Source organism: Bombina bombina, chromosome 6, assembly GCF_027579735.1.
Source record: "Bombina bombina isolate aBomBom1 chromosome 6, aBomBom1.pri, whole genome shotgun sequence".
NCBI classification, from domain to species: Eukaryota; Metazoa; Chordata; class Amphibia; order Anura; family Bombinatoridae; genus Bombina; species Bombina bombina.
In genome coordinates, this window is record NC_069504.1 from 1,060,687,096 (window position 1) to 1,060,714,275 (window position 27,180).

The following is a 27,180-nucleotide window of genomic DNA, read 5'->3' on the forward strand; positions in this document are numbered from 1 at the left end:
GTGTATGGACTGTTTGTGGTCTAGTGTGTATTGAGTGCGGGCTCACACCTCACACTCACCGGCAGTTTGGAGCGATGTATGCAGGCCCCGGGCACCGAATGACTGCGGGGGAGAGCTCAGCTCTGCAGCTGCCCGCGGAGGCAGTGAACATGGGCAGCTGCCCCCTTCTCAGAGGATGCTCCCTGACTAATATAGTGTAACCTGGAGGTGAGTGTGCGCCGGGCAGTGCTGGGACCCAGGCCTCAGGGGAAGGAGCCAACACAGGTAGAAACAATAACCTGTTATAACGGCAGGGAAATGGAAGAAACAATACAGCACATAGTGACACATTAACAGATTTAATTGGGTTACGGTTGTGGATTCTGAATACTACTCGCAATAACAAATATGTGTATCTGTGACCTGCATCCTATATAAACAACTTGCATATTGTAAGAGCTGCCTGCTGTATATTGTAAGCATGTTGTGTGTATATATATATATATATATATAGGCTTACCATAATTTTTATAGGTGAAACTGGGACCACCTGGTGCGGTGCCAGTGGGGGTGTGGTCAGGAGCGTGGTCAAGGGGGCGTGGCAATTACCGGTCATTTTAAAGTAGTAGCTTTTATGTGTGTAATGTTTCGTGGATACTCTACCCTTCCTCAGTCAAACAAGTGAATCACACAGTTTAAATAGACCATAAAACCACCCCCTAGTGAAAAAGGCACCATTACGTTGTCATGGCAAATAAATCATTAATCTAAATCTCAGATTCTAAATAATGCCAAACATCAAGCATAATTATCACTTTCATAATTATCAATTTCACAATTTAATATCTGCAGTGTAATATGTGTTTTATCTGTCTAATTAAGGAACAGAACCAAATACTGATAAGGCATAAATACAACATTGAATGAAAGTAAAAAAGAAGCACGTACCTGCTAAAGCTGTTAAAGAGGCTACTCTATACCATAATGATTATAGCCAAAATGCTATCCTGCATGAAGTAAAGCAAGATCCAGGCCAAAAATCCTTCCTGTCTGTACTTCCTAGTCACACCCATATGATTCCCCTAAAGGTGTATTACCGGCAATGTCACCAGGGGTCGGGGGTGTTAAATTCTTAGAAAAATAAACAAAGTAGTACTACAAAATTAAAAAACCCTATGCTGCTCACTCAGCCTGTATTACTAAATGTAAACTTTGAAGGACATGAACGTTAAGCTAAGCAGGGCTGTATGTAACAAAGTACCAGCATCCAACTATGCTGGAGAGCCACAGTCCAGTCATTTTGAATAATGTGTCTGGGTTTCAGGTGGTCTGAAACCCGGACACATGATTTGAAACCTGGAGGTGGCGACCCTACTGGGACAGAATGAACAACTGGGTGGGACACTGGGACAGCGCCTCCAAACCGGGACAATCCCAGTAAAAGTGGGACTTCTGGTAAGCCTATATATATATATATATATATATATATATATATATATATATATATATATATATATATATATATATATACATACATACATACACATGTACAGTATGATGGCTAGGTGTGCATAGTGACCTAGATGTATACAAATTCTAAGAACTTCAAGATGATGCATATTAGGTCCATTTCATGTGCTGTCCAAGTGCACTGATTTAGTGAAATATTTAAATAAGCTCACTGAATGTTAGTGAATGAGCCCCATAACAACTGAAGATGTTTACCTCACTGCAGAGTTCCCTTTTTAGTAAATAATGTTGCCAACAAGATGACTATGCAGATCACTATTATCCAGGTGAATACACTTATACAAGTAGTGAGGTGTGTTGTCAGCAGAATAAATACTACTGACAAGGTCTTCATATTAAATACTATCAGTAAGTCACAAATACTCAATAATACAAGCATGGTATAATGCATAATATAAGCTAGGTGTATACTGTATGATAAGCAAGATACTGGATTCTGCTATAAAATTGTACATACCCCAATGTTTGATAAAGACAGAGCATATCATTTTCAATTTACTTCTATTATCTCATTTTCTTTATACTCACAGTATTCTTTGTTGAAGAGATACCTAGGTAAGTAGAGTACATGTCTGGTGCACTATATGACAGGAAAAAGTGCTGCCATCTAGTTCTTGCAAATGTATAGCGTTCTTCCAAAACTGCTGCTATAGTGCTGCAGACTTGCATGCTTTTGAACTTGCCTCCCTGATTTTCATCAACGAATACCAAGAGAATGGATAAAATTGGATAATAGAAGTAAATTAGAAAGTTGTTTAAAATTGCATGATCTATGGGAATCATGAAATAATTTGTTTGAGTTTCATGTCCCTTTAATAAAATGCATACATTGAATACTATAGTGAAAGTTCAAATATTGAATACTTTTGGCACAGTGAACATACTGAACTAAAAAGATAAGTATACTAAATGCCATTAGTAGCTAAATCTGAATGCTGTTTGCAATGTGAATATATTTAATAAGATCAACAAGGTGTCTAATCTGAATCCTAGCAATGTGAGTATTCTGTGTACAACCATCCGGTTGCATATACTGAACCCTTCTAGCAGGTGAATATACTGCTGGTAAGGATAATGTTTTGTGAGCAAGCAGTATATAGGGCAAATTACTTCCCAGGGTACTGTTGATGACTAATTTACCACCCATGAAGTATGTTCTAATCAGAAGCAGACCTACTCTACACAGGGCCCTGATAGGGATGCCACCTCAGCCATGTTTTCCCCTCCCAGCACCCTGAAGGTAACTCAGTAATAAGCAGTAGTAATAATATACATAGTTCTCTGTATAATGATTGTGAGAATATATGTATGTATGTGTATATAAATATACAGTGGATATAAAAAGTCTACAGACCCCTGTTAAAATGTCAGGATTCTGTGATGTAAAAAAATGAGACAAAGAAATCATTTCAGAACTTTTTCCACCTTTAATGTGACCTATAAACTGTACAACTCAATTGAAAAACAAACTGAAATCTTTTAGGTAAAGAAAAATAAAAAACTAAAATAATATGGTTGCATAAGTGTGCACACCCTTAAACTAATACTTTATTGAAGCACCTTTTGATTTTATTACAGCACTCAGTCTTTTTGGGTATGATTTTTTCAGCATGGCGCATCTTGACTTGGCAATATTTGCCCACTCTTTGCAAAAACACTCCAAATCTGTCAGAATGCGAGGGCATCTCCTGTGCACAGCTCTCTTCAGATCACCCCACAGATTTTGAATTGTATTCAGGTCTGGGCTCTGGCTGGGCCATCCCAAAACTTTAATCTTCTTCTGGTGAAGCCATTCCTTTGTTGATTTGGATGTATGCTTTGGGTCTTTGTCATACTGAAAGATGAAGTTCCTCTTCATGTTCAGCTTTCTAGCAGAAGCCTGAAGGTTTTGTGCCAATATTGACTGGTATTTGGAACTGTTCATTATTCCCTCTACCTTGACTAGGCCCCAGTTCCAGCTGAAGAAAAACAGACCCAAAGCATGATGCTACCACCACCATGTTTCACTGTGGGTATGGTGTTATTTTGGTGATATGCAGTGTTGTTTTTGCCCCAAACATATCTTTTGGAATTATGGCCAAGAAGTTCAACTTTGGTTTCATCAGACCAGAACACCTTTTGCAACATGCTTTTGGGAAACTTCAGATGTGTTTTTGCAAAATTTAGCCGGGCTCGGATGTTTTTTTTTGTATGAAAAGGCTTCCGTCTTGCCACTCTACCCCATAGCCCAGACAAATGAATAATACGGGCGATTGTTGTCACATGCACCACACAGCCAGTACTTGCCAGATATTCCTGCAGCTGCTTTAATGTTGCTGCAGGCCTCTTGGCAGCCTCCCAGACCAGTTTTCTTCTCGTCTTTTCATCAATTTTGGAGGGACATCCAGTTCTTGGTAATGTCACTGTTGCACCATATTTTCTTCACTTGATGATGACTGTCTTCACTGGGTTCCATGGTATATCTAATGCCTTGGAAATTCTTTTGTACCCTTCTCCTGACTGATACCTTTTAACAATGAGATTCCTCTGATGCTTTAGAAGCTCTCTGCGGACCATGGTTTTTGCTGTAGGATGCGACTAACAAAATGTCAGGAAAGACCTACTAGAACAGCTGAACTTTATTTTGGGTTAATCAGAGGCACTTTAAATGATGACAGGTGTGTACTGACTCCTATTTAATATTATTTTGAATGTGATTGCTTAATTCTGAACACAGCTACATCCCCAGTTATAAAAGGGTGCTCACACTTATGCAACCATATTATTTTAGTTGTATTTCCCTTTACCTAAAAGATTTCAGTTTGTTTTTCAATTGAGTTGTACAGTTTATAGGTCACATTAAAGGTGTAAAAAGTTCTGAAATGATTTATCTTTGTCTCATTTTTTTACATCACAGAAACCTGACATTTTAACAGGGGTGTGTAGACTTTTTATATCCACTGTATATATATACGCACTAATAATGAACCTGCTTCCCTTTATAATGAAGTAATGATACTGAGTATTTATAAATTGGCAGTGAGCATACTGTGCTGTATAATGAAGTGATGTACTATACACTTTTCCCTAATAAGTTCAGTGCTCTGTATAATAAATATAATGAGTATTTATACTTTGCTGAATATGCTGTGCTGTACAATGCATAATAGTGAACATGCTGCACTGTATAATGAAGTGAGTAGCCATATGATGACAACATAGGCACAGGCCTATGTATAGACTGGCTGCTGTGCGCCCCCCCTGCATCTGCTGCACCAATGGTTCTATCTATTGAACCATGTGTGCATAAATATTAATGGACACAACATTTTTGAAAGTGAAACAAACCCAGATTTATTGAAAAGTAGTGTCAGTACCCAAACTCCTCCCACTATTTGCCTTATTAAGAGGTGCCAATCTGGGTTTGAGACTACAGACAACAAGGCTAGACACGGACATAATGTAAGTATAAAATGCATTGTTTTGCAATTCATATTTGCTGAAGCCAATTAGGGGAAATATGTAGCATGGTTAGCCTTGATAAGTCAGCAGGTTTATTTCAAATTATGATGAAAAAAATCCACAATTTTCAGAGCTAAATTACATTAAAAAAAATGGATCAAAATAAACGAAAGTATGAAACAAAGTTTTATACTAAAATAATCTCAAGGTGTTTACAGTCCCTTTATAGCAAAGAGTGATTCTCTCAGCAATATATATATATATATATATATATATATATATATATATATATATATATATATATATATATATATATATATATATTTTTTTTGTGTAAATAGTTTTCATTAAAGGGATACTAAACCCAAATGTAGCCACTAATCAGCAAGTGCTATCCAGAGTCTGAACCAAAAATGGGCCAGCTCCATAGCTTAGATTGCTGCTTTTTCAAATAAAGATAGCAAGAGAACGAAGAAATCTCTAATCTCTTTAATGTTTTCTGTTAGAGTAAGAAACTAAAAACAATGTGATATTAACAAGGCATTATCTGTGTGAGATTATAATGACAACACATAAGCTGGTATTTATCTGAACCTAAAGCTAAATTATCCTCTATAAAACATCAGATGAGAAAATAAAAACCTGTTGTGAACTAATTAAAAGTAAATAATAAGAGGAAACAGGAAGAGAGGAAGGGGAATACAAGCAGAAAGTAATAAAGAGATTGGGAATAAGCAGATTGAAATCATGTTGTACGGTAGAAAAGAAAGGAGAGTAACCCCCAAAATGTGATTAATGTATTCATATAGCAAATTTTACTACTTTTTTTTTTTTTTTAAATAACATGATGGGCTTCTGATTAATTTCTGATTAAAATGTAGTGTGACTTTGGTTGTGTTTTTCCATAATGTTAGAGTATGATAATGTGCATGCTTGACATCAGAAATTCAGTGCATAGACAGTGTATTATGAATGAACACGAAGGATCAGAGCTCTGTTATGAGGAAGGTATATATCCTTCGCAAGATACGGTGCTTATTAACAGTACAGCGTTATGGGATTTGAATCAGTGATATTAAACATGGATACATTTATTTGTTTTGTACCTTCGGAAAGGCATAGAATACTGAGCCACAGATATAAGTGCTGCAGAAGCCCAGAGGGTTGGTTGAAAAATTTGCAATTAGCTTTAATCAAAGATCTTACAGGTACAGTTTTGAGTTTGTGACCTATTGAAATATTTTTCATGAAAATCAGATGTTCCTCAATGTTCCTGTATATTATTATGTGTAATTACTAGGTTATAACCTAAGTAACTCTGTCCAGGTTAAAGGGACAGTCAACTCCGAAATTGTTTTTGTTTAAAAAGATAGATAATCCCTTTATTAGTTTTGCACAGCCAACACTTTTATATTAATATACTTTTAACCTCTGTGATTACCTTGTATCTAAGTCTTTTCTGACAGCCCCCTGATCACATGACATTTTATTTATTATCTATTGACTTGCATTTTAGCCAATTAGTGCTGTTGTGCACAACCCACAATTGTGAGCATAATTTTACCAATATGGCTCACATGAACTAGCAGTCTCCTGTTGTGAAAGGCTAATAACAAAGCATGTGATAAGAGGCTGTCTGTAGTGGCTTAGAAACAGTCAGACATTTAGAGATTTAAATGTTATAAAGTATATTAATATCACAATGTTGGTTGTGCAAAGCTAGGGCATGGGTAGTAAAGGCATTATCTATCTTTTTAAACAATAACGATTTTTATGTTCACTGTCCCTTTAAGCCCTTAATGTATCTTACTCGGTCCCATTCTCTGCTGTGGCACTTGTGGCTTAATCTAATATTTTTTAATTTATTTTTTTTCCAATGGTCATTCAGAGAGATCTTTAAAACCTAGCTTGTTTGTATCATGAATGATTGGAGGTGGATACTACTCAATATATATTAGATAAAGCTGCTTGCTAGCTGACAGCACTTATGATGTTTAACAGGTGCAGGTATCTGTACACCTGGGCATCTTCACTGACAGCAGGACCCTCTGTGTTTTTTTTAAAGCTTTGGCAAGGAGTAGGTCAGTTGAGGAGCACTGATTCTACCACCTGGACAGTAAATGGGTTAATCGCCAGAGAGAGGGGTGCAGCAGGCCTGTCAGGTTAATTAATTCATCCACTTTGCATTCACCCTCCCCTACTACCCGTACGGTCTCCAAGGTCGCATAATGACCATCGCTTTCCCCAGCATTCTATGAGTGCCATGGTAACCAGACGTCAGTGATGCTGGGTGTGATACAGGGCTGTGTGCTAGGCAGGCTTAGAATGTTAGCTACCGTTTCTTTGTGTGTGCACCATCCTCCTAACTCCTAGAGACTGACAGCACCAGGGGTCAGGAAGTGGTGGTACTGCAGTATTAGCAGAAGTGGGTCACCACTAACAGCAGTGTATTTACCTGTGCTATTAATATACTGTAGTTATCAGTGTGGTTGAATACATAGATGTAGATCTGTCAATCTTGTAATTCAGAAGGAGAAATAATTTGTTAACTCAAGAAATATGGTACTTTTATGTGGATTTAAGACTTCTAACATAATAATATTTTATATACTGTCCTTCTCATTATATCTTATAATAGGTACCTGCCTGTACGTTGTATTCCTTCACAAATATCTTTTTCTACACGTGCAGCCCTATTTATATGTATTTGGACACACAATGTTTGTTCTCTTTGTGCATGTGTACCCATGTTATGTCTGCATTATGTTAAAGGGACGTTATAGCTAAAGATATTCTGGGGCTCAATCTGTTGAGAGAATTGTAAACAAGACATATGCTGACTCTTTATCTCCTCTCATTTGGACTGACAGGACTATCAACCTTCACTATATTTCTACTTCACTTACAATGATACTTTCATATACTGTATTAAAATGTTCAAAATTTCTTCAAAATAAAAATATTTACAAAAATATTATAGAGCTCTATAGTCCGAGAATAGTTTGCAGAGCAACGTTTACAATATATTTGCTGTGGAGAAAAGTTAAAAGTGAAAGAGAAAAAAAGACTAATCATCATATACTTAACAGAATGTGTATGTATAGGATGTATATGTGATTGTATATGTGTGTGTGTATATATATATATATATATTAGTTAAAAAAGGAGAGCACCACACACTGAGAAATGTATATTTTAGTTACTTAGTTGCAATCAACTAAAGATTTTATGCCACTAGTATATACAGTGAGGCCTCGGTTTACGAATTTAATTCGTTCTCCGGGTCGTTTCGTATTGCGAAAAATTCGTAAACCGAAACACGTTTTCCCATAGGAATGCATTGAAAATCAATTAATGCGTTCCGGAGGTCCGAAAAAATTCAAATAAAGTGTCCAAAAAATGCTCCAAAAGGCTTAACAACTTGCTGCAAATGGCTCCAATGTCTCCAAAAGGCTCCACAACTTGCTGCAAATGGCTCCAAAAGGCTTAACAACTTGCTGCAAATGACTCCAAAAGGCTCAACAACTTGCTGCAAAATGGCTCCAAAACCTCTCCAACACCTCCACACTGGTACCCAAACTTCATTAATTCAATCATACTTGAGTATGCAGGGGGCACAGGGGCCACTGGTTTCGTATTGCGAAAAATATTCGTAAACAGAGGGGGGCAAACCGGCATTTTGTTTCGTATTGCGAAAAAAATTCGTAAACCGAGTCAATTTTTCTTCAGATTTCGATTTCGTAAACCGAAATTTCGTATACCGAGTCGTGCGTAAACCGGGGCCTCACTGTACTAGGTATCTAATCACGGGCTGAACTGCAGCTGTTTTTAGGAACAAGAAAGGTTGTATGAGAGTATATAAACTAGAAATACACAATGTGTAGAAAAAATAGTAATAGTATTAAATGTTGCTATTTTATATAGTCCTTAACACATAGGTTAAAAAACTATTTGCACAATGGAGGGCAAATTAAATATATATATATATATATATATATATATATATATATATATATATATATATATATATATATATATATATATATATATATATATATATATAACAGCAATTTAAAATATGGGGAGGTGAAAAGTGAGTTTAAAATCCTCCACTGAATCCTTTGCTGCATTGGAAACAGTGTAATCAGAGAGTTTCTGTGGTTAAAGCAAGTCTTCTGACTTGTCTAGATTTGTAAATGGTTTACATAATGAGTTATTTTCTCTACATTTTGGATTTAGTGGAGGATTTTAAACTCACTTTTCACCTCCCAATATTTTAAATTGCTGTTCTTTTTCACCCAGAAAACAACTTTACCAAGCAGTGATTCAACCTACTCCCAGCTGATGAGTGGCAATAACCACGAAACAGCTGTCCTGGGATTGGTCTGAATCACTGTACTACCCCTAGCTAAGCTTAGAAGCTGTGTAATGCGGCGATGCTATGGCATAAAGGGAAGTCTGCCTTAAAAAGCAGGCTAGAAGTAAAAAAGTGAGTCATTGTGAACCTCATTTGCATGTCTCACCCAGAATCCTTTGCTGCATTGGAAACAGTGTAATCAGAGAGTTTCTGTGGTTAAAGCAAGTCTTCTGACTTGTCTAGGTTTGTAAATGGTTTACATAATGAGTTATTCTCTCTATCTCTCTCTCTCTAGCTCTCTATCTATCTCTCTCTCTATCTCTCATTTCTATGCACTTTCTAGCCCCAGAATTCTTTGCACATGGATAGCCTTTTAAATGTTGTAGCTCACTGCATCTGCTGACCCTTTTCATTTGCCAAGATACTGTTTATGGCCATAAATTACTTTTCCATCCTCCTCACCCTTCTCTGTGTGTAAATATTTACTCTATCTTTTTTATTTATTTTAAATATCTCTATTGTATGATACATATATAGAGGTACAAGACCCTCAATCCAAACTGCATGGGACCAGAACATATTTGTATTTCAGAATAGTTCAGATTTCAGAATATTTCTATTAAGTGTAAGCAAAAATATGTAATTAATGCAATATTTACATCATAATACAGCTTATACATGAAACTTAAAGGGATATTGAACCCAATTTTTTTTTTCTTTCATGAGTCAGAGCATGCAATTTTAAGCAACTTTCTAATGTACTTCTGTTATCAATTTTTCTTCATTCTCTTGGTATCTTTTATTGAAAATGCAGGAATATAAGCTTACAAGACGGCCCATCTTTGGTTCAGCACCTGGGTACAGCTTGCTGATTGGTGGCTAAATGTACCCACCAATCAGCAAGCCCTATTCATGGTTCTGAACCAAAAATGGTCCAACTCGTAAGCTTACATTACTGCTTTTTCAAATAAAGATACCAAGAGAATGAAGAAAAAATGATAATAGGAGTAAATTAGAAAGTTGCTTAAAACTGCATGCTCCATCTGAATCATGAAAAAAAATGTTGGTTCAGTATCCCTTTTTAAAGGTAGTTTTATAACATTTTTCACTTTTTTTTGTGTGTGTGTTTTGTTATAAGCTTATATTCCACATGTTTTATGGTATACTACTGTTATTGGATCCTACTTCCTACTAGGAAGTACTGTTACAGACATCCCAACTGTCCCTACTTAAGAAGTTTTGTTATAAGCTTATATTCCACATGTTTTATGGTATACTACTGTTATTGGATCCTACTTCCTACTAGGAAGTACTGTTACAGACATCCCAACTGTCCCTACTTAAGAAGGACAGTCCCTGATTAAGAGCTATGTCAACTATCCCTCTGAGACAGCCATATCGCTCTGTTTACAGAATTTCCCTTAGGCCCACCCACTGAGCACCCAGATATACCCACAAATTACCCAGACAAACTCACTGGCTGCCCAGAAACACCAACAACCTCACCCATCATCCTACTCCCTACCAATACTACTCCACCCACAAAATGGCAACCGGCCCTTATCAACCTCTTGAGTCCCTGATACCCAGCTACAAATGTTGGGAGGTATGCTTTTACTACAAGATACACACACTGCCCTTCTTTGAATCAACCCTTTTAAATGGACATGTTCTTGAGAACAATGGGAATGATTTTGATTAGCAATACTAGCTATTTCAAATACAAAAATGACAAATCTCCCATACACTTAATACTCTGCAGTTGGCATAAGAAGTACATTTTACAGTACACTGTCCCTTAAAATATATACCCAGCAAGATGGCCGACTTACTTTGAAGCCGCGTTAATGAGCTAGTAAATCCACTGAATATCAGCTATTAGAGATGACATCCAAGCTCAGTTTAACCATATTTGGCTAATGCAGCACTTGCTGATAGCTAGGAGCCTCTGCTGGCGGCACAACTGAGGACTATACCTAACCCCCCCCCCCCCCGGTCTATCCGGGTAAAACAGCTGTTGAAAGCTGTCACATATATCCTTTCAACTATACAATGGAACCTACTGAATTAACACTACTGAAGGCACTGGACAATCAACTTTGTGCACATTTCTCAAGCCTTATGGAGCACTTACAGATGGCATGGGGTAATCCTGACAAACCCAAAGCACCAGGAGACTCAAATCCCACATGGAAAGAGAAACCAATTCCCTTGGTTGCTAGAGAGGGCTACATGGCGGCGCTGATTGCAGGGGGAGGCCCTGAGGCTGCGGAGTACGGAGCAGAGTCAGAGATGAAACATGCTGAACTACCCTGTGTTCTGGCCATCCTGCTGCACTGTATTAAGGCCCCATACCTAGTTGCGAATAAAGCTGAGACAGCGAGGGCCTCTGGACTCCTTCGGAGACATTGTGAGGAGGAGGAGGCCCACCAGATGAGAGAACTGTTCGCCCAGGCACCCGGCTTCGGGTCGACACAGGAGGGGCCAATGCTTTGTGCTCCCATGCATCACTCTCCGGGGAGGGATGGTAACGGAGCATGAAAATCAAACCTTAATCACTGGACACTTGTTTCAGAGGGAGCTCTAAACAATACAAACTGCCAGCAATACAAAGCAGCGTTTAGTAGGTTCACACTATATCTGTCCTGTACCTCAGCATCACTCTCACCCCCCAGGTCTGGAGTGGGGTAAATACTATACTGTCCCTGGCTCCCAAGAATACAATAGCTAAAAATCTGGACTGGGATGATATAGAGTTATTCCGTGCCTAACTTTAACCATACCTTGTAAGGCGACCAGACCTAACTTTGGATTAGATTAGAAATGACAGTCTGATTACTCAAACTCGAAGAAACCAGGATATAGGCCTTGGGACTTAATTTTATTCATCTAACATTTACAACATCATCCTTTATTGCAACCTGTGACAGACCCCTCTGTCAACCTCCCTACGGATTATGGATTCAGGCATTATGTTAAGTCACCCTGTGCCCATTATAGGTACAGGATGCAAATCCAACAGTACTGGACGGGTTAACTCTCCCCTTGTTCAGTTTTGAGTAACTGTATTGTCTGAGACAGAGACAGGTTTCCTGGCATCATCTATTGTTTACTGCAATTAGGTTTAGGTGATAAGCATTCACCTTGTTTAATCACCTCCAGACTGCCAGGTGCCAAGAAGGAATCCATTGTTTTCTTGTGTTTGATTGTTTATTTGGTTAAGTAATGTAATGTAATTCTATTTTATCCTGTGAAAGGGCGTCTTCCCTCTATCTAATGTACTATACTCTTCCAATCCCCCATCTGGTCTCCTAGGGGAGTGTCCACCAGGTGGGAGACCTGCATAAATACCAGGCATATAGCCCTCAATAAAGTAGATTCTGTTTTACCCTCTAGACGGAGCTTGGTCTCGTGTTTGGGGGGAATTAACTGGGTTTGTGTGTTGCTGATCCCGTATTCAGGGCATCTTTCATCTGGTATTAACCCTCGATATCAGGGTTTTACCATAACACAACCTATAGGGGCTTATGCAGGTTTGCAATGTCTTAGATATATGCCAGGGGGGAGATAGAAGCTATGTATGTTTTCGCTGCCTAATTTCATCCTACTTGAGCATTTCCTGTTTTTGCAAGTGTGTTTATATGTGGACATTTAAAATATTTGTCTGATCTGTAATCCATGTGGCTCAGAGGTAGCTTTTCAATAATGATAATTGTATTTAAATGTTTCATGGTCATACCTGAAGTCTTTTTATTCATATTCAATTGGTGTAACATCAACTTTTACGTAGAGTCCCTGATAGAAAAGCTCAGTAATATTAGGATATGTAAGGAGGGGAGGTCTGTAACCTGTCATGTATGTATCTTGCTTTCCCTAATCATTCAGAATACAGCAATTGTGCTACCAGTGGCCGGGGTAGCGTAATTGTACAGTTTGGGGAAAGGTGCTGATTACCCAACATGGACATAGTAAGAAAGCTATGGTTTTTATAAGCAGGCTAATGACTAGCATCATATAATCTCTGTTCTGGGCATCTCTTCGGAAAACTATAAGTTTCAAACACACTATACAGTTGGACTATGGTTCACACTAGCACAGTTTAACTATAACCCTACAGTTCACCCATAGGACATGTCCATTTAGGATATCTATCTTTCGTTGTTAAATGATATACTAATATAATTTACTCTACTCTCTGTCTGAGACATGTGAGTTGCATATTGATAAAGTTGCTTATATCTCTTCTGCTGCCGTTTAACAACATCCTATCATTAGGACACAAACAAAGCCCATGGAGCATCCCCACTACTATCAGTAGTGTTGCACAATTGTTGATTTAGCCCTCTCCACATGATTTGACTCTGAAGAAATGGAATCGGCCCGGCTTTAATTAGCCCCAGTCTAAAATATGACCCCCACCCAGCCAGTAGTTTTTATTGATGCCTTTAGGTAAACTATATATATATGATACGATTTCCAGACTTCCTTAGTGTGCCTCACATACTGTTATAAGTTGCTTCATGTAGTTCTTAGCGATTCATAGTTCCATACAGCATATATACAGTATATACTTATCAAGGGTCCAACAGTGGCCCTGCATACTCAATGTTCATAAGTGACCCCTACTATACCCCCCTATTAATACACGCTATTGTTAAAGGTCCAAGAGAGGCCATTAGTTCTTTTAAGGGGATTTTATGTTCATAAGCATTGACATCCGCAAGTAGGGGTTACCTTTGTTTATTGTACCTTCAAAAAATAATAATAAATAAATTAAAAAATATATATATACACCCAGTAATCAGAGAGAACTTATTTTAACATTTTTGTTTTGAAAAGTGCATCACATTCTTTATATAGGAGTGACTAAATGCTTTTGTTTTTTTAAATATATCTAAACGACAAAAGAAACAAGGGCGCCAAAATGGCCTAGCACAGTCTGTATCAAAACGATATGAAATGGTGACTTGAGTTTTTAACAAAGATTTTAATGCAATTACACCTTGCCACAAAGATCCATCTTATTGTTGACATCTGATGAATGAATATTGTAGTTCCTGTGTATCCTGGCACTTGAAGTACCTTTTGTACCTGTGATCAGTCAGCTGGATGATTGGGAAGTTCTAGCTTGCTATTAGAGCACATGGAGGTGCTGTCCCTTTGTTAGTATTCTGTACACTATTTCATAAAGCTTAAATACAGACTGTGCTAGGCCATTTTGGTGCCCTTGTTTCCATTTGTGTTTTAGATTTCTTTGCCATCAAATTTCACCGAGACCCTGACCAAGGGGCAGCCTGGGCCGAGGAGGAACAATATATTCAGACCCAGAACTTTTTTTGTTCTCTCTCTCTCTTGGGCTCACCCTTTATTATTATTATTATTATTATTATTATTATTATTATTTTTTAAGTATATGATTTTTCTAATTTTATTCTTGGTTATCTCAAGGAAATTACCTCTGCATGTTTGGCATGCATTTTATGTATGGTTACCTGGACTGTATTAACAGGTTTGGTTTGCTTTTAAATTACTTGGCTTCATTATTCCTTTGAATTATTTGCATAATTATTTTGAGTGCTAGTAATATAAATGGAAACAATTAACATAAGTATTAGAAGTTAAGATTCTTACTATAATAGTTATTATTAGTTGTCTCATATAGTGGTCAATTGTATTATTTGGTTCCCTGGGTCATTGTTTCTCAGTTCCAGTCCTAAGGGCACACTAGCAGGCCAGATATTTAGGATTACCTTGGATGAGAGTAGGTTATTAGCCATGGTTACTGATCGGCTGATTATTTCACCTGTGCTATAGTTCAGATATCCTAAAATTCTGGTCTGTCAGTGTGCTCTAAGAAAGGAATTGAGAAAGACTGCCCTAGAACACTAGTTTTCAAACCTGTCCTCAGGCCTCCCTAGCAGGTGAAGCAATCAGCTGATTGGTAAACATGGTTATTTTACTTGTTCTCATCCAAGGTAATCCTGAAAACCTGGCCTGTTGGGGAGGCTTGATGACAGGTTTGAAAACTCATACCCTAGAGGACGATGCCCTGTGTCCCCTTTAATTATTATTAAAATACAGGCAGGCAGGCAGTCTGCATTACCCTTATGCGTAGGGCAGCCACTCAAATATTGCAAGTGGGTGTGGTATATAGATATAAACAAAGCAAAGGTATAGTGGCGCTTACCGGCTACTGGGGACATGTGTTGAAGGCAGTGTGTCTTCGGCAAACGCACTGGTCTCCACGTTCTTCCCTTGTCCTGGGAGCCCAAAACAAACAGTGCTTATGTCAAAGCGCCAAGGCTTCAGTACCACAGTCGAACACTTCCGGGCATCACTAGCAGGAGAGGTGAAACAAACTTGCGAGGTAGCATAGAAGTTGATAAAAAAAAAAAAAAACTTTTCTCTTGTGAGGTGTATCCAGTCCACGGATTCATCCATTACTTGTGAGATATTCTCCTTCCCAACAGGAAGCTGCAAGAGAATCACCCACAGCAGAGCTGTCTATATAGCTCCCCCCCTAACTGCCACCTCCAGTCCAGGGAAGTATCAAGAGAGATGTGGTGAATTAGTGTAGTTTATCTTCAATCAAAAGTTTGTTATTTTTAAACGGTACCAGCGTTGTACTGTTTTTTACCTCAGGCAGAAATTAGAAGAAGAGTTTTGCCTGAGGTTTTTGATGATCTTAGCAGGTTGTAATTAAGGTCCACTGCTGTTCTCACACATAACTGAAGAGTATGGGGAAACTTCAGCTGGGGGAATGGCCTGCAGAATTAACTGCCCTGAGGTAAGTTCTTTATTTTTTTTTCTAGAGAGATGATAAGACCTAGAAAATGCTGACAGTGCCTGATATATTTAAGGTAAGCCTGATTGCAGTGATTTAACAAACGACTGGCATCATGCTTGCAGTAAAGGGTAATATTCATATTACTTGCTATTATGGCTTAGTATGTAAAACGTTTGCATAATATATAAAGAACGTTTTTTTACTGAGGGTGATAAATCTTTATTTGGGGCCTAGTTTTCCACATGGCTGACTAGATTTCTCCTAGGAGTAGTTATTTATGGCCCTTTCACTTTGAGTGCATGGTGGGAGGGGCCTATTTTCGCGTTCTAATTGCGCAGTTGTTTTTACATTCTGAGACATCCAGCTTCCCTATAGGAGTCCCCTGACATATTGGACCTCTGTAACAGGTTTTTGTGCCTACAAAAGTCGTTTTATGGGAAGGTAGGAGCCACACTAGAGCTGTGGCAGTTTGCTTGTGACTGTTATAACGGTTTTACCGTTTTTTTGCTTCGTTTTTGAGCCTGAGGGGTTAATCATCCATTTGCAAGTGGGTGCAATGCTATTTTAGTCTATTATACACACTGTAAAAATTTCATAAAGTTAACTGCTTTTTTTTTGCAGTTTTTGTGTTTGTTTTTTTCCCTTAAAGGCACAGTACCGTTTTTTATATTCTGCTTTTTCACATTAATTAAAGTGTTCCAAGCTTGCTGGTCTCATTACTAGTCTGTTAAACATGTCTGACATAGAGGAAACTCCTTATGTTTAGAAGCCATTGTGGAACCCCCTCTTAGAATGTGTACCAAATGCACTGATCTTACTATAAGTTATAAAGACCATATTCTGGCTTTAAAAGATTTATCACCAGAGGAAATTGACAAGGGGGAAGTTATGCCGACTAACTCTCCCCACGTGTCAGAGCCTATAACTCCCGCTCAAGGGACGCCAAGTACATCTAGCGCGCCCATTGTATATACTTTACAAGACATGGCAGCAGTTATGAATCATACCCTTACAGAAGTATTGTCCAAACTGCCAGGGTTACAAGGAAAAGCGAGACAGCTCTGGGGCTAGAACAAATACAGAGCTCTCTGATGCTTTAGTAGCTATGTCTGATATACCCTCACAATGTGCAGAAGCCAAAGCAGGAGAGCTTCTATCTGTGGGTGATTTTTCTGACTCAGGGAAGACACTTCAACCTGATTCTGATATGTCTACATTTAAATTTAAGCTTGAACACCTCCGCATGTTGCTCAGGGAGGTTTTAGCAACTGGATGACTGTGACGCCATTATAGTCCCAGAGAAATTGTGTAAATTGGATAAATACTACGCAGTGCCTGTTTACACTGATGTTTTTCCAATACCTAAGAGATTTTCAGAGATAATTACTAAGGAATGGGATAGACCAGGTGTTCCGTTCTCTCCCCCTCCTGTTTTTAAAAAGATGTTTCCTATAGATGCCGCTACACGGGACTTGTGGCAAACGGTCCCTAAGGTGGAGGGAGCAGTCTCCTAGCGAAGCGTACAACTATCTCTGTCGAGGACAGTTGTGCTTTTCTAGATCCAATGGACAAAAAATTAGAGGGTTACCTTAAGGTTTTATTCTGCAGCCCCTTGCATGCATTGCCCCCGTCACTGCTGCTGCGGCCTTCTGGTTTGAGTCTCTAGAAGAGCCTCTACAGGTAGAAACCCCATTGGATGATATCCTTGACAAGCTTAAAGCTCTTAAGCTAGCCAATTCATTTGTTTCTGATACCGTTGTTCATTTAACCAAGCCAACGGCTAAAAATTCAGGTTTTGCTATTCAGGCGCGTAGGGCACTATGGCTTAAATCCTGGTCAGCTGACGTTACTTCAAAGTCTAAGCTTCTCAACATTCCCTTCAATGGGCAGACCCTATTCGGGCCTGGACTGAAGGAGATTATTTCCGATATTACTGGAGGAAAAGGTCACGCCCTTCCTCAGGATAGGTCCAATAAATTAAGGACCAAACAGACTAATTTTTGTTCCTTTCGAAACTTCAAGAGTGGCGCAGCTTCAACTTCCTCTAATACAAATAAGAGGGAAATTTTGCCCAGTCCAAGCCGGTCTGGAGACCTAACCAGGCTTGGAACAAAGGAAAGCAGGCCAAAAAACCTGCTGCTGCCTCTAAGACAGCATGAAAGATCAGCCCCCGATCTGGAAACGGATCTAGTAGGGGGCAGACTTTCTCTCTTCACCCAGGCTTGGGCAAGAGATGTCCAGGATCCCTGGGCGTTGGAAATTGTGTCCCAGGGATATCTTCTGGACTTCAAAGCTTCTTCCCCAAAAGGGAGATTTCATCTCTCACAATTATCTGCAAACCAGATAAAGAGAGAGGCATTCTTACATTGTGTTCACGACCTCCTAGTTATGGGAGTGATCCACCCAGTTCCAAAGGAGGAACAGGGGCAAGGCTTCTATTCAAATCTGTTTGTAGTTCCCAAGAAAGAGGGAACTTTCAGACCAATCTTAGATCTCAAGATCCTAAACAAATTTCTCAGGGTCCCATCCTTCAAGATGGAGACTATTCTAACTATCCTACCTATGATCCAGGAGGGTCAATATATGACTACCGTGGACTTAAAGGATGCTTATCTTCACATTCCGATACACAGAGATCATCATCGGTTTCTCAGGTTCGCCTTCCTAGACAGGCATTACCAGTTTGTGGCTCTTCCCTTTGGGTTAGCTACGGCACCAAGAATCTTTACAAAGGTTCTAGGGTCACTCTTAGCGGTCCTGAGGCCGCGGGGTATAGCAGTAGCCCCTTACCTAGACGACATTCTGATACAGGCGTCGAATTTTCAAATCGCCAGGTTCCAAACGGACATTGTGCTGGCATTCCTGAGGTCTCATGGGTGGAAAGTGAACAAAGAAAAGAGTTCTCTATCCCCTCTCACAAGAGTTTCCTTCCTAGGAACTCTGATAGATTCTGTAGAAAAGAAGATTTACCTGACAGAGGCCAGGTTGTCAAAACTTCTAAATTCCTGCCGTGTTCTTTATTCTACTTCTCGCCCTTCAGTGGCTCAGTGTATGGAAGTGATCGGCTTAATGGTAGCGGCAATGGACATAGTGCCGTTTGGTCGCCTACATCTCAGACTGCTGCAACTCTGCATGCTCAGTCAGTGGAATGGGGATTACACAGATGTGTCCCCTCTACTAAATCTGGATCAAGAGACCAGAGATTCTCTTCTCTGGTGGCTATCTTGGGTCCATCTGTCCAAGGGTATGACCTTTCGCAGGCCAGATTGGACAATAGTAACGACAGATGCCAGCCTTCTGGGCTGGGGTGCAGTCTGGAACTCCCTGAAGGCTCAGGGCTCGTGGACTCAGGAGGAGACACTCCTTCCGATAAACATTCTGGAGCTATGAGCGATATTCAATGCTCTTCAGGCTTGGCCTCAGCTTGCTGCGGTCAGGTTCATCAGATTTCAGTCGGACAATATCACGACTGTAGCCTACATCAACCATCAAGGGGGAACAAGGAGTTCCCTTGCAATGTTGGAGGTTTCAAAAATAATTCTATGGGCAGAGGTTCACTCTTGCCATTTATCAGCTATCCATATCCCAGGAGTAGAGAACTGGGAGGCGGATTTTCTAAGTCGGCAGACTTTTCATCCGGGGGAGTGGGAACTCCATCCGGAAGTGTTTGCACAATTGATTCAATGTTGGGGCAAACCAGAATTGGATCTCATGGCGTCTCGTCAGAACGCCAAGCTTCCTTGTTACGGGTCCAGGTCCAGGGATCCCAAGGCAGCGCTGATAGATGCTCTAGCAGCGCCTTGGTCCTTCAACCTGGCTTATGTGTTTACATCGTTTCCTCTGCTCCCTCGTCTGATTGCCAAGATCAAGCAGGAGAGAGCTTCAGTGATTTTGATAGCACCTGCGTGGCCACGCAGGACTTGGTATGTAGATCTGGTGGACATGTCATCCCTTCCACCATGGACTCTGCCCCTGAGACAGGACCTTCTACTTCAGGGTCCTTTCAAACATCCAAATCTAATTTCTCTGTGTCTGACTGCTTGGAGATTGAACACTTGATTTTATCAAAACGTGGTTTCTCCGAGTCAGTCATTGATACCTTAATTCAGGCTCGAAAGCCTGTCACCAGGAAAATCTATCATAAGATATGGTGTAAATATCTTCATTGGTGTGAATCCAAGGGTTACTCGTGGAGTAAAGTCAGGATTCCCAGGATATTATCTTTTCTCCAAGAAGGATTGGAGAAGGGATTGTCAGCTAGTTCCTTAAAGGGACAGATTTCTGCTCTGTCCTTTTGCACAAGCGTCTGGCGGATGTTCCAGACGTTCAGGCGTTTTGTCAGGCTTTAGTTAGAATCAAGCCTGTGTTTAAACCTGTTGCTCCGCCATGGAGTTTAAATTTAGTTCTTAAGGGTCTTCAAGGGGTTCCGTTTGAACCCCTGCATTCCATAGATATCAAGCTTTTATCTTGGAAAGTTCTGTTTTTGGTAGCTATTTCTTCGGCTCGAAGAGTTTCAGAGTTATCTGCCTTAATGTGGGATTCCCCTTATCTGATCTTCCACGCAGATAAGGTAGTTTTGCGTACCAAACCTGGTTTTCTTCCTAAGGTGGTATCTAATAAGAATATCAATCAGGAGATTGTTGTTCCGTCACTGTGTCCTAATCCTTCTTCAAAGAAGGAACGTCTATTACATAATCTTGACGTGGTTCGTGCTTTAAAGTTTTATTTACAAGCTACTAAGGATTTTCGTCAAACATCGGCATTGTTTGTTGTTTACTCTGGACAGAGAAGAGGCCAAAAGGCTTCAGCAACTTCTCTTTCTTTTTGGTTAAGAAGTATAATCCGCTTAGCTTATGAGACTGCTGGCCAGCAGCCTCCTGAAAGAATTACAGCTCATTCCACTAGAGCGGTGGCTTCCACATGGGCTTTTAAAAATGAGGCTTCTGTTGAACAGATTTGTAAGGCGGCGACTTGGTCTTCGCTTCATACTTTTTCTAAATTCTACAAATTTGATACTTTTGCTTCTTCGGAGGTTATTTTTGGGAGAAAGGTTTTACAGGCAGTGGTGCCTTCCGTTTAAGAGCCTGCCTTGTCCCTCCCTTCATCCGTGTCCTATAGCTTTGGTATTGGTATCCCACAAGTAATGGATGAATCCGTGGACTGAATACACCTTACAAGAGAAAACTAAATTTATGATTACCTGATAAATTTATTTCTCTTGTGGTATATCCAGTCCACGGCCCGCTCTGTCATTTTAAGGCACCACTGCACCCTATAGTTTCTCCTTTCTCTTGCTTGTCTTCGGTCGAATGACTGGAGGTGGCAGTTAGGGGAGGAGCTATATAGACAGCTCTGCTGTGGGTGATCCTTTTTGCAGCTTCCTGTTGGGAAGGAGAATATCCCACAAGTAATGGATGAATCTGTGGACTGGATACACCACAAGAGAAATAAATTTATCAGGTAAGCATAAATTTTGTTTTATTGTGAGTCAGCTTGCATAAAAACAAACGAGCCTACGGCTCACAACGGCACATATGGAGTCTCAGCAAAGGCAAAAATGCAGACATGTTTTGTGTGGGTCTCCCACACTTGATCACTGCTATTGGGACCTCTATTTAAAGAGAAATCTGTCAATTAAAAACATACAACCAATTGACTCCTACCTGCCTTTTCTCTAAGTGTTTGTCTCCACTTTGAAAGGAACAAATCCTGCCTTTTTATTTTAAAGGTGTATACCCTGGAATGTGTATATACATTTTGTTTTATATCATTAATTCTCAGACTATTTATTCCCCACTCCTAGGGCAAATAATTATTAGTTAATTTATTTACTTATTTATTTGTTGGGACCTGTTTTTTTTTTATATAGAAAAGGAATTCATTTTTCGAGAAAAAAGAAACCTATGTCTAAATAAAGAGGTTGACATCACTTTTCATGTTTATTCCTTGAAGGTGTCTAGTGTTTAAGTAAAAGATCCATTGTGCCTCTTTGTAATTGAGTTTATATTCTCTGTCCCCTCCTCTCTTGTGTGCTGGGACATGGTCAATGGCCTGGATGGATAACAGTGTAGCATCACCTGCATGTAGGTTCTTAAAATGTTTTGCCACTGGGGTGAATATCTCTGGATTTGCTATGTCCCTGACATGTTCTACCGCTCTATCTTTCAAGAGACATTTAGTCTTTCCCACATATTCTTTCCCACATATTTAATTTGGCACCCCCTACAGGTGATTAGGTACATTACGTGATTTGATTTGCAGTTTAGCCTAAACCTGATATCAAATGACCTGCTTGTGACTGTGGATTTAAAATGTACCCCTTCCTTGACATATTTACAAACCTTTCAGTGATTAGCTCTGCATTTATAGAAACCTAGTCTGTTTGGTAACCATGTTTTTACATTTTTGTTTGGGGGGGGGGGGATCAGAAGGAGCCAAAATATCCCCAATAATTTACAACCCCCAGTAGTTACTTGTTCTAAACTGGGGTCCACCGCAAGAATGGGAAGACATTGTTTGATTATATTACAGATTTTACTGTACTCCAAGCTATAAAGGGGTGCTGAAAATCACTTTCTGTATTAGTGTAATACAGGTTAGGTTTTATTTTACAGGTAAATTTGTATTTATTTTAGCTAGGTAGTTATTAAATAGTTAATAACTATCTACTAACTATTCTACCTAGTTAAAATAAATACAAACTTAGCTGTGAAATAAAAATAAAACCTAAGCTAGATACAATGTCACTATTAGTTATATTGTAGCTAACTTAGGGTTTATTTTACAGGTAAGTATTTAGTTTTAAATAGGAATTATTTATTTATTAATAGTAGGTTTTATTTAGATTTATTTTAATTATATTAAAGTTAGTGGGTGTTAGAGTTAGACTTAGGTTTAGGGGTTAATAAATTTTGTATAGTGGCGGCGACATTGGGGTCAGCAGATTAGGGGTTAATAAATGTAGGTAGGTGGCAGCGATGTTAGGGACAGCAGATTAGTGGTGAATAATATTTAACTAGTTTTTGCGATGCTGGAGTACGGCAGTTTAGGGGTTAATCTGTTTATTATAGTGGCATCAATGTCCGAAGTGGCAGATTAGAGGTTAATAATTTTATTTTAATGTTTGCGATGCGGGAGGGCCTCGGTTTAGGGGTTAATGGGTAGTTTATGGGTGTTAGTGTACTTTTTAGCACTTTAGTTATGAGTTTTATGTTACAGCTTTGTAGCGTAAAACCCATAATTATTGACTTTCAGTTTACGGTATGGATCTTGAAGTTTTAGGCTGTACCGCTCACTTTTTGGCCTCCCAGACAGACTCGTAATACCGGCGCAAAGGAAGTCCCATTGAAAAAGGACTTTTTGAAAGCTGCGGTAGTTACGTTGCGTTACGGCCAAAAAAAGTGTGCGGTGCCCCTAAACCTGCAAGACTCTTATTACCAGCGGTAGTGAAAAAGAGCTTTAACGCTGCTTTTTCAGTCATACCGCAAAACTCGTAATCTAGCCGATAGTTTTTTGAGCAAACAGACATATATTCCTTTCTAATCTATCTAATAGCTAAATAAAAATATATATTTATATATACACAATAAAATTTACACCTAATATGACCACTGCTATTGCAAAGAATTCTTCTCCTATCTTGTTTGCCGATGCAAAACTGATAATCTACCCTAAAAGAGCAAATTATTACAGATAAAGTGAGAAAGGAGGGGGCAGACTGGCTTACAGAAAATTAGCTAAAAAGTATTTACTCAAGCCTCTCTGGAAGAAAATACACATGTAGCAAAGTAAATAAGGAATGCATATTGCAATAACTTCTGACTTTCAATAATGAATCATTTTAGGTGTTGTTGAACCATGCATATAAGATTGTTCGATTGTTGCGTCTCAGTTTATAAATTTGTCTAATCAGAGTATGATCCATTGTCTATTACATAAGCTTTACACCAGTCCTGGGGTACTAACAGCCTGGGTCTTCTAAACATTTGTGTAGTGAGAAACACACAGATCGTTTGACCATCTGATGTGTGTTCACATTAACACAGTCCTTCACCTGGACCATTTGATACATATACACGTCGAAATAGCAGTTAAGTAAAAAAAGGAACATAAATGTTGAGTTTTAAAATTCTCTGTTTCATTAGATCATAGTAACACATAGTTAACGTTGCATACCAGGCTCACTCCCATGTTACAGAGTAAGACATGGCCAGAAATTGGCAGCTGAATTCAAAGTGAGATGCTGAGAGATGTATTGATTGAAAACCTAAAGCCTTAGTGTTACAGTTATCGGTATGGGTTTCCCAAAGAAAATTATTCAAATCTCTTTCTACACATTATTGTTTCATAAATAATAAAAGTCAGAACAACTTTATTAGATAGCATTGCCATTATGGAAATGGAAGCAAAACTAAATTTGTATTATTTTAATATGTAATTTTTATTATTTTATTTGTTTCTTCTTTTGTCTGCTTATCACACATTCTCTCTCTCTCTCTCTCTCTCTCTCTCTCTCTCTCTCTCTCTCTCTCTCTCTCTCTCTCTCTCTCTCTCTCTCTCTCTCTCTCTCTCTCTCTCTCTCTCTCTCTCTCTCTCTCTCTCTCTCTCTCTCTCTTTCTCTTTCTCTTTCTCTTTCTCTTTCTCTTTCTCTTTCTCTTTCTCTTTCTCTTTCTCTTTCTCTTTCTCTTTCTCTTTCTCTTTCTCTTTCTCTTTCTCTTTCTCTTTCTCTTTCTCTTTCTCTTTCTCTTTCTCTTTCTCTTTCTCTTTCTCTTTCTCTTTCTCTTTCTCTTTCTCTTTCTCTTTCTCTCTCTTTCTCTCTCTTTTTCTCTCTCTTTCTCTCTCTTTCTCTCTCTTTCTCTTTCTCTCTCTTTCTCTCTCTTTCTCTCTCTTTCTCTCTCTTTCTCTCTCTTTCTCTCTCTTTCTCTCTCTTTCTCTCTCTTTCTCTCTCTTTCTCTCTCTCACACATATAATCTCCTATATATCAGCAACAACTCATATTCTCTTCTCTTCATTAACATTTTTTTTCACATTCTCTACTTTTTTTTTTTTTTTTTTTAATCTCTTTCCTCTTCCAAACCTGACGTTCTATCATTCCACCTAAACATTATTCACCAATATTTTCCCTCCTTTCTTCATTTTATTTGAGTTCTAATTTGTCTTCTCTGTTTTCTCTCAGGGCACTGAACTAGTGATTGAACATGGTTTTTGCTCGTGGGATGAACTCCCATATGTCTCACCTTATCTTGCCCACCGTCTTGTACCCAATTCCGATTACCAACATGACTGCCTGTCCACTGTCAGTTGGAGAGCCCTGGGCACCTGGAGTCTTTAAAGATGGCACATCTGGAAAGCGGAACAACACTATGCCTGGCCAGCTACTCTTTCCTGGAGAAATTGCAGCTGCTGGACTTGTTTTTGGGATTATCTGGATCTTTTCAGTCTTTGGAAATGCTCTAGTGTGTCTCGTAATTCATCGAAGTAGGAGGACTCAGTCTACCACAAATTACTTTGTTGTGTCTTTGGCATGTGCTGACCTTCTGCTAAGTGTGGGCAGTGCTCCTTTCACCTTGTTCCAGGTCACTTCTGGACGCTGGGCATTAGGAAGTGCTATGTGCAAACTTGTGCGTTATTTTCACTACTTGACTCCAGGTGTTCAAATATACGTCCTTCTCTCCATTTGCCTTGACAGATTCTACACTATTTTGTATCCGCTGAGCTTCAAGGTATCTAGGGAGAAAGCCAAAAGGATGATAGCTGCCTCTTGGCTATTTGATGCTGCATTTGTATCTCCTGCTTTTTTCTTTTACGATGGAGTGGATGGCCATTGTAATTTCTTCCCTCCTCCCTCATGGGATGGCGCAGCTTATGGGTTGGCTCACCTCATAGTGGGCTTTTTGGTTCCCTCTGCACTTATTATCCTTTTTTATCAAAAGGTAGTAAAATACATTTGGCGTATTGGAACAGATGGACTTACTGTCAGACGCACCATGAATATTGTACCTAGGACCAAGGTCAAAACTATTAAGATGTTCCTAATGCTCAACGCCATTTTTTTGGTGTCCTGGTTACCCTACTATGTGGTACAGCTGTGGCATCCAGATGAGAGTGATCAGCGTCAGAGCTGCCTTGTGTTCTTGGCAGTTTCATGGTTGTCATTTGGATCTTCAGCTGCTAAACCTACCCTGTACTCTGTCTACAATGCCAATTTCCGACGTGGCATGAAGGAAACTTTTTGTATGTCTTCTATGAAATGCTACCGGAGCAATGCTTACACTATCACTACCAGCTCACGCATGGCCAAAAGGAACTATGTGGGCATTTGTGAAATTCCCGTACCAGCTAAAACTGCTGTGAAGGAATCTGTCTATGATTCCTTTGACCGGGAGGCCAAAGAGAAGAAGCTTGCTTGGCCTATTGATTCCAATCCTCCTAATACCTTTGTGTGATAGTTGAATTCTGATACAAAGACAGAATTATAATGGATAGTACATTTATTAAAGTGTTGTGTTAACTATAATGCATAACTTCCAGTCCAATGTCTAGGGGTTTGATGTTATTTTTAAGGCTGTTCTTACAAAGAAATCATTTGTTGCCTATATTTGTCAACCCCTTTTTTTTCTTCTTTCTTTTTCTTCAAAGAAGGTCAGGAAGAAACAGCCAGTAAGGGGGGCTGCATTGTCTGAGCCATTATACCCTATTTTCTTCCCCCAAACATAGTATAAGGACATTTAAAAAAAAAAAAAAACACATATATATATATAATACCTCTCAGTGCTTGACTGGAAGTGATGCAATAAAGTTAAAGCATTACATCTATGTCCCTTTTAACCTTTTTGCTGTCAGTGTTGGACTGTGAAGCATTGTTCGGCAGCAAAGAGTTTAAAAGTGACTTTTGAAACATTTTCTGCTGTGCAGGTAATTTACAGCCACTTGCTGGATTATGTTTTAAAGAGATTTAAGCAATACTAAACTGTCAAAACAGGAACTAATGTTTTTTTGTAACAAAAAAAAAAAATGGAAAAAAATATGTCTATGTAAATATAAATGTATTTATTTTCTGGTGGCAAATACAAAATGGTAAAAATTG

General features: G+C 39.0%; 1 protein-coding gene across 1 annotated transcript; it reads left to right on the top strand.

The window, feature by feature from the left end:
* GPR19 (G protein-coupled receptor 19) lies at positions 1–27,180 on the top strand. The gene is made up of 2 exons (XM_053716238.1): positions 1–207; positions 25,270–27,180. Exon 2 carries the CDS (start codon positions 25,292–25,294, stop codon positions 26,537–26,539), a length of 1,248 nt encoding a protein of 415 aa, XP_053572213.1. The 5' UTR covers positions 1–207; positions 25,270–25,291; the 3' UTR covers positions 26,540–27,180.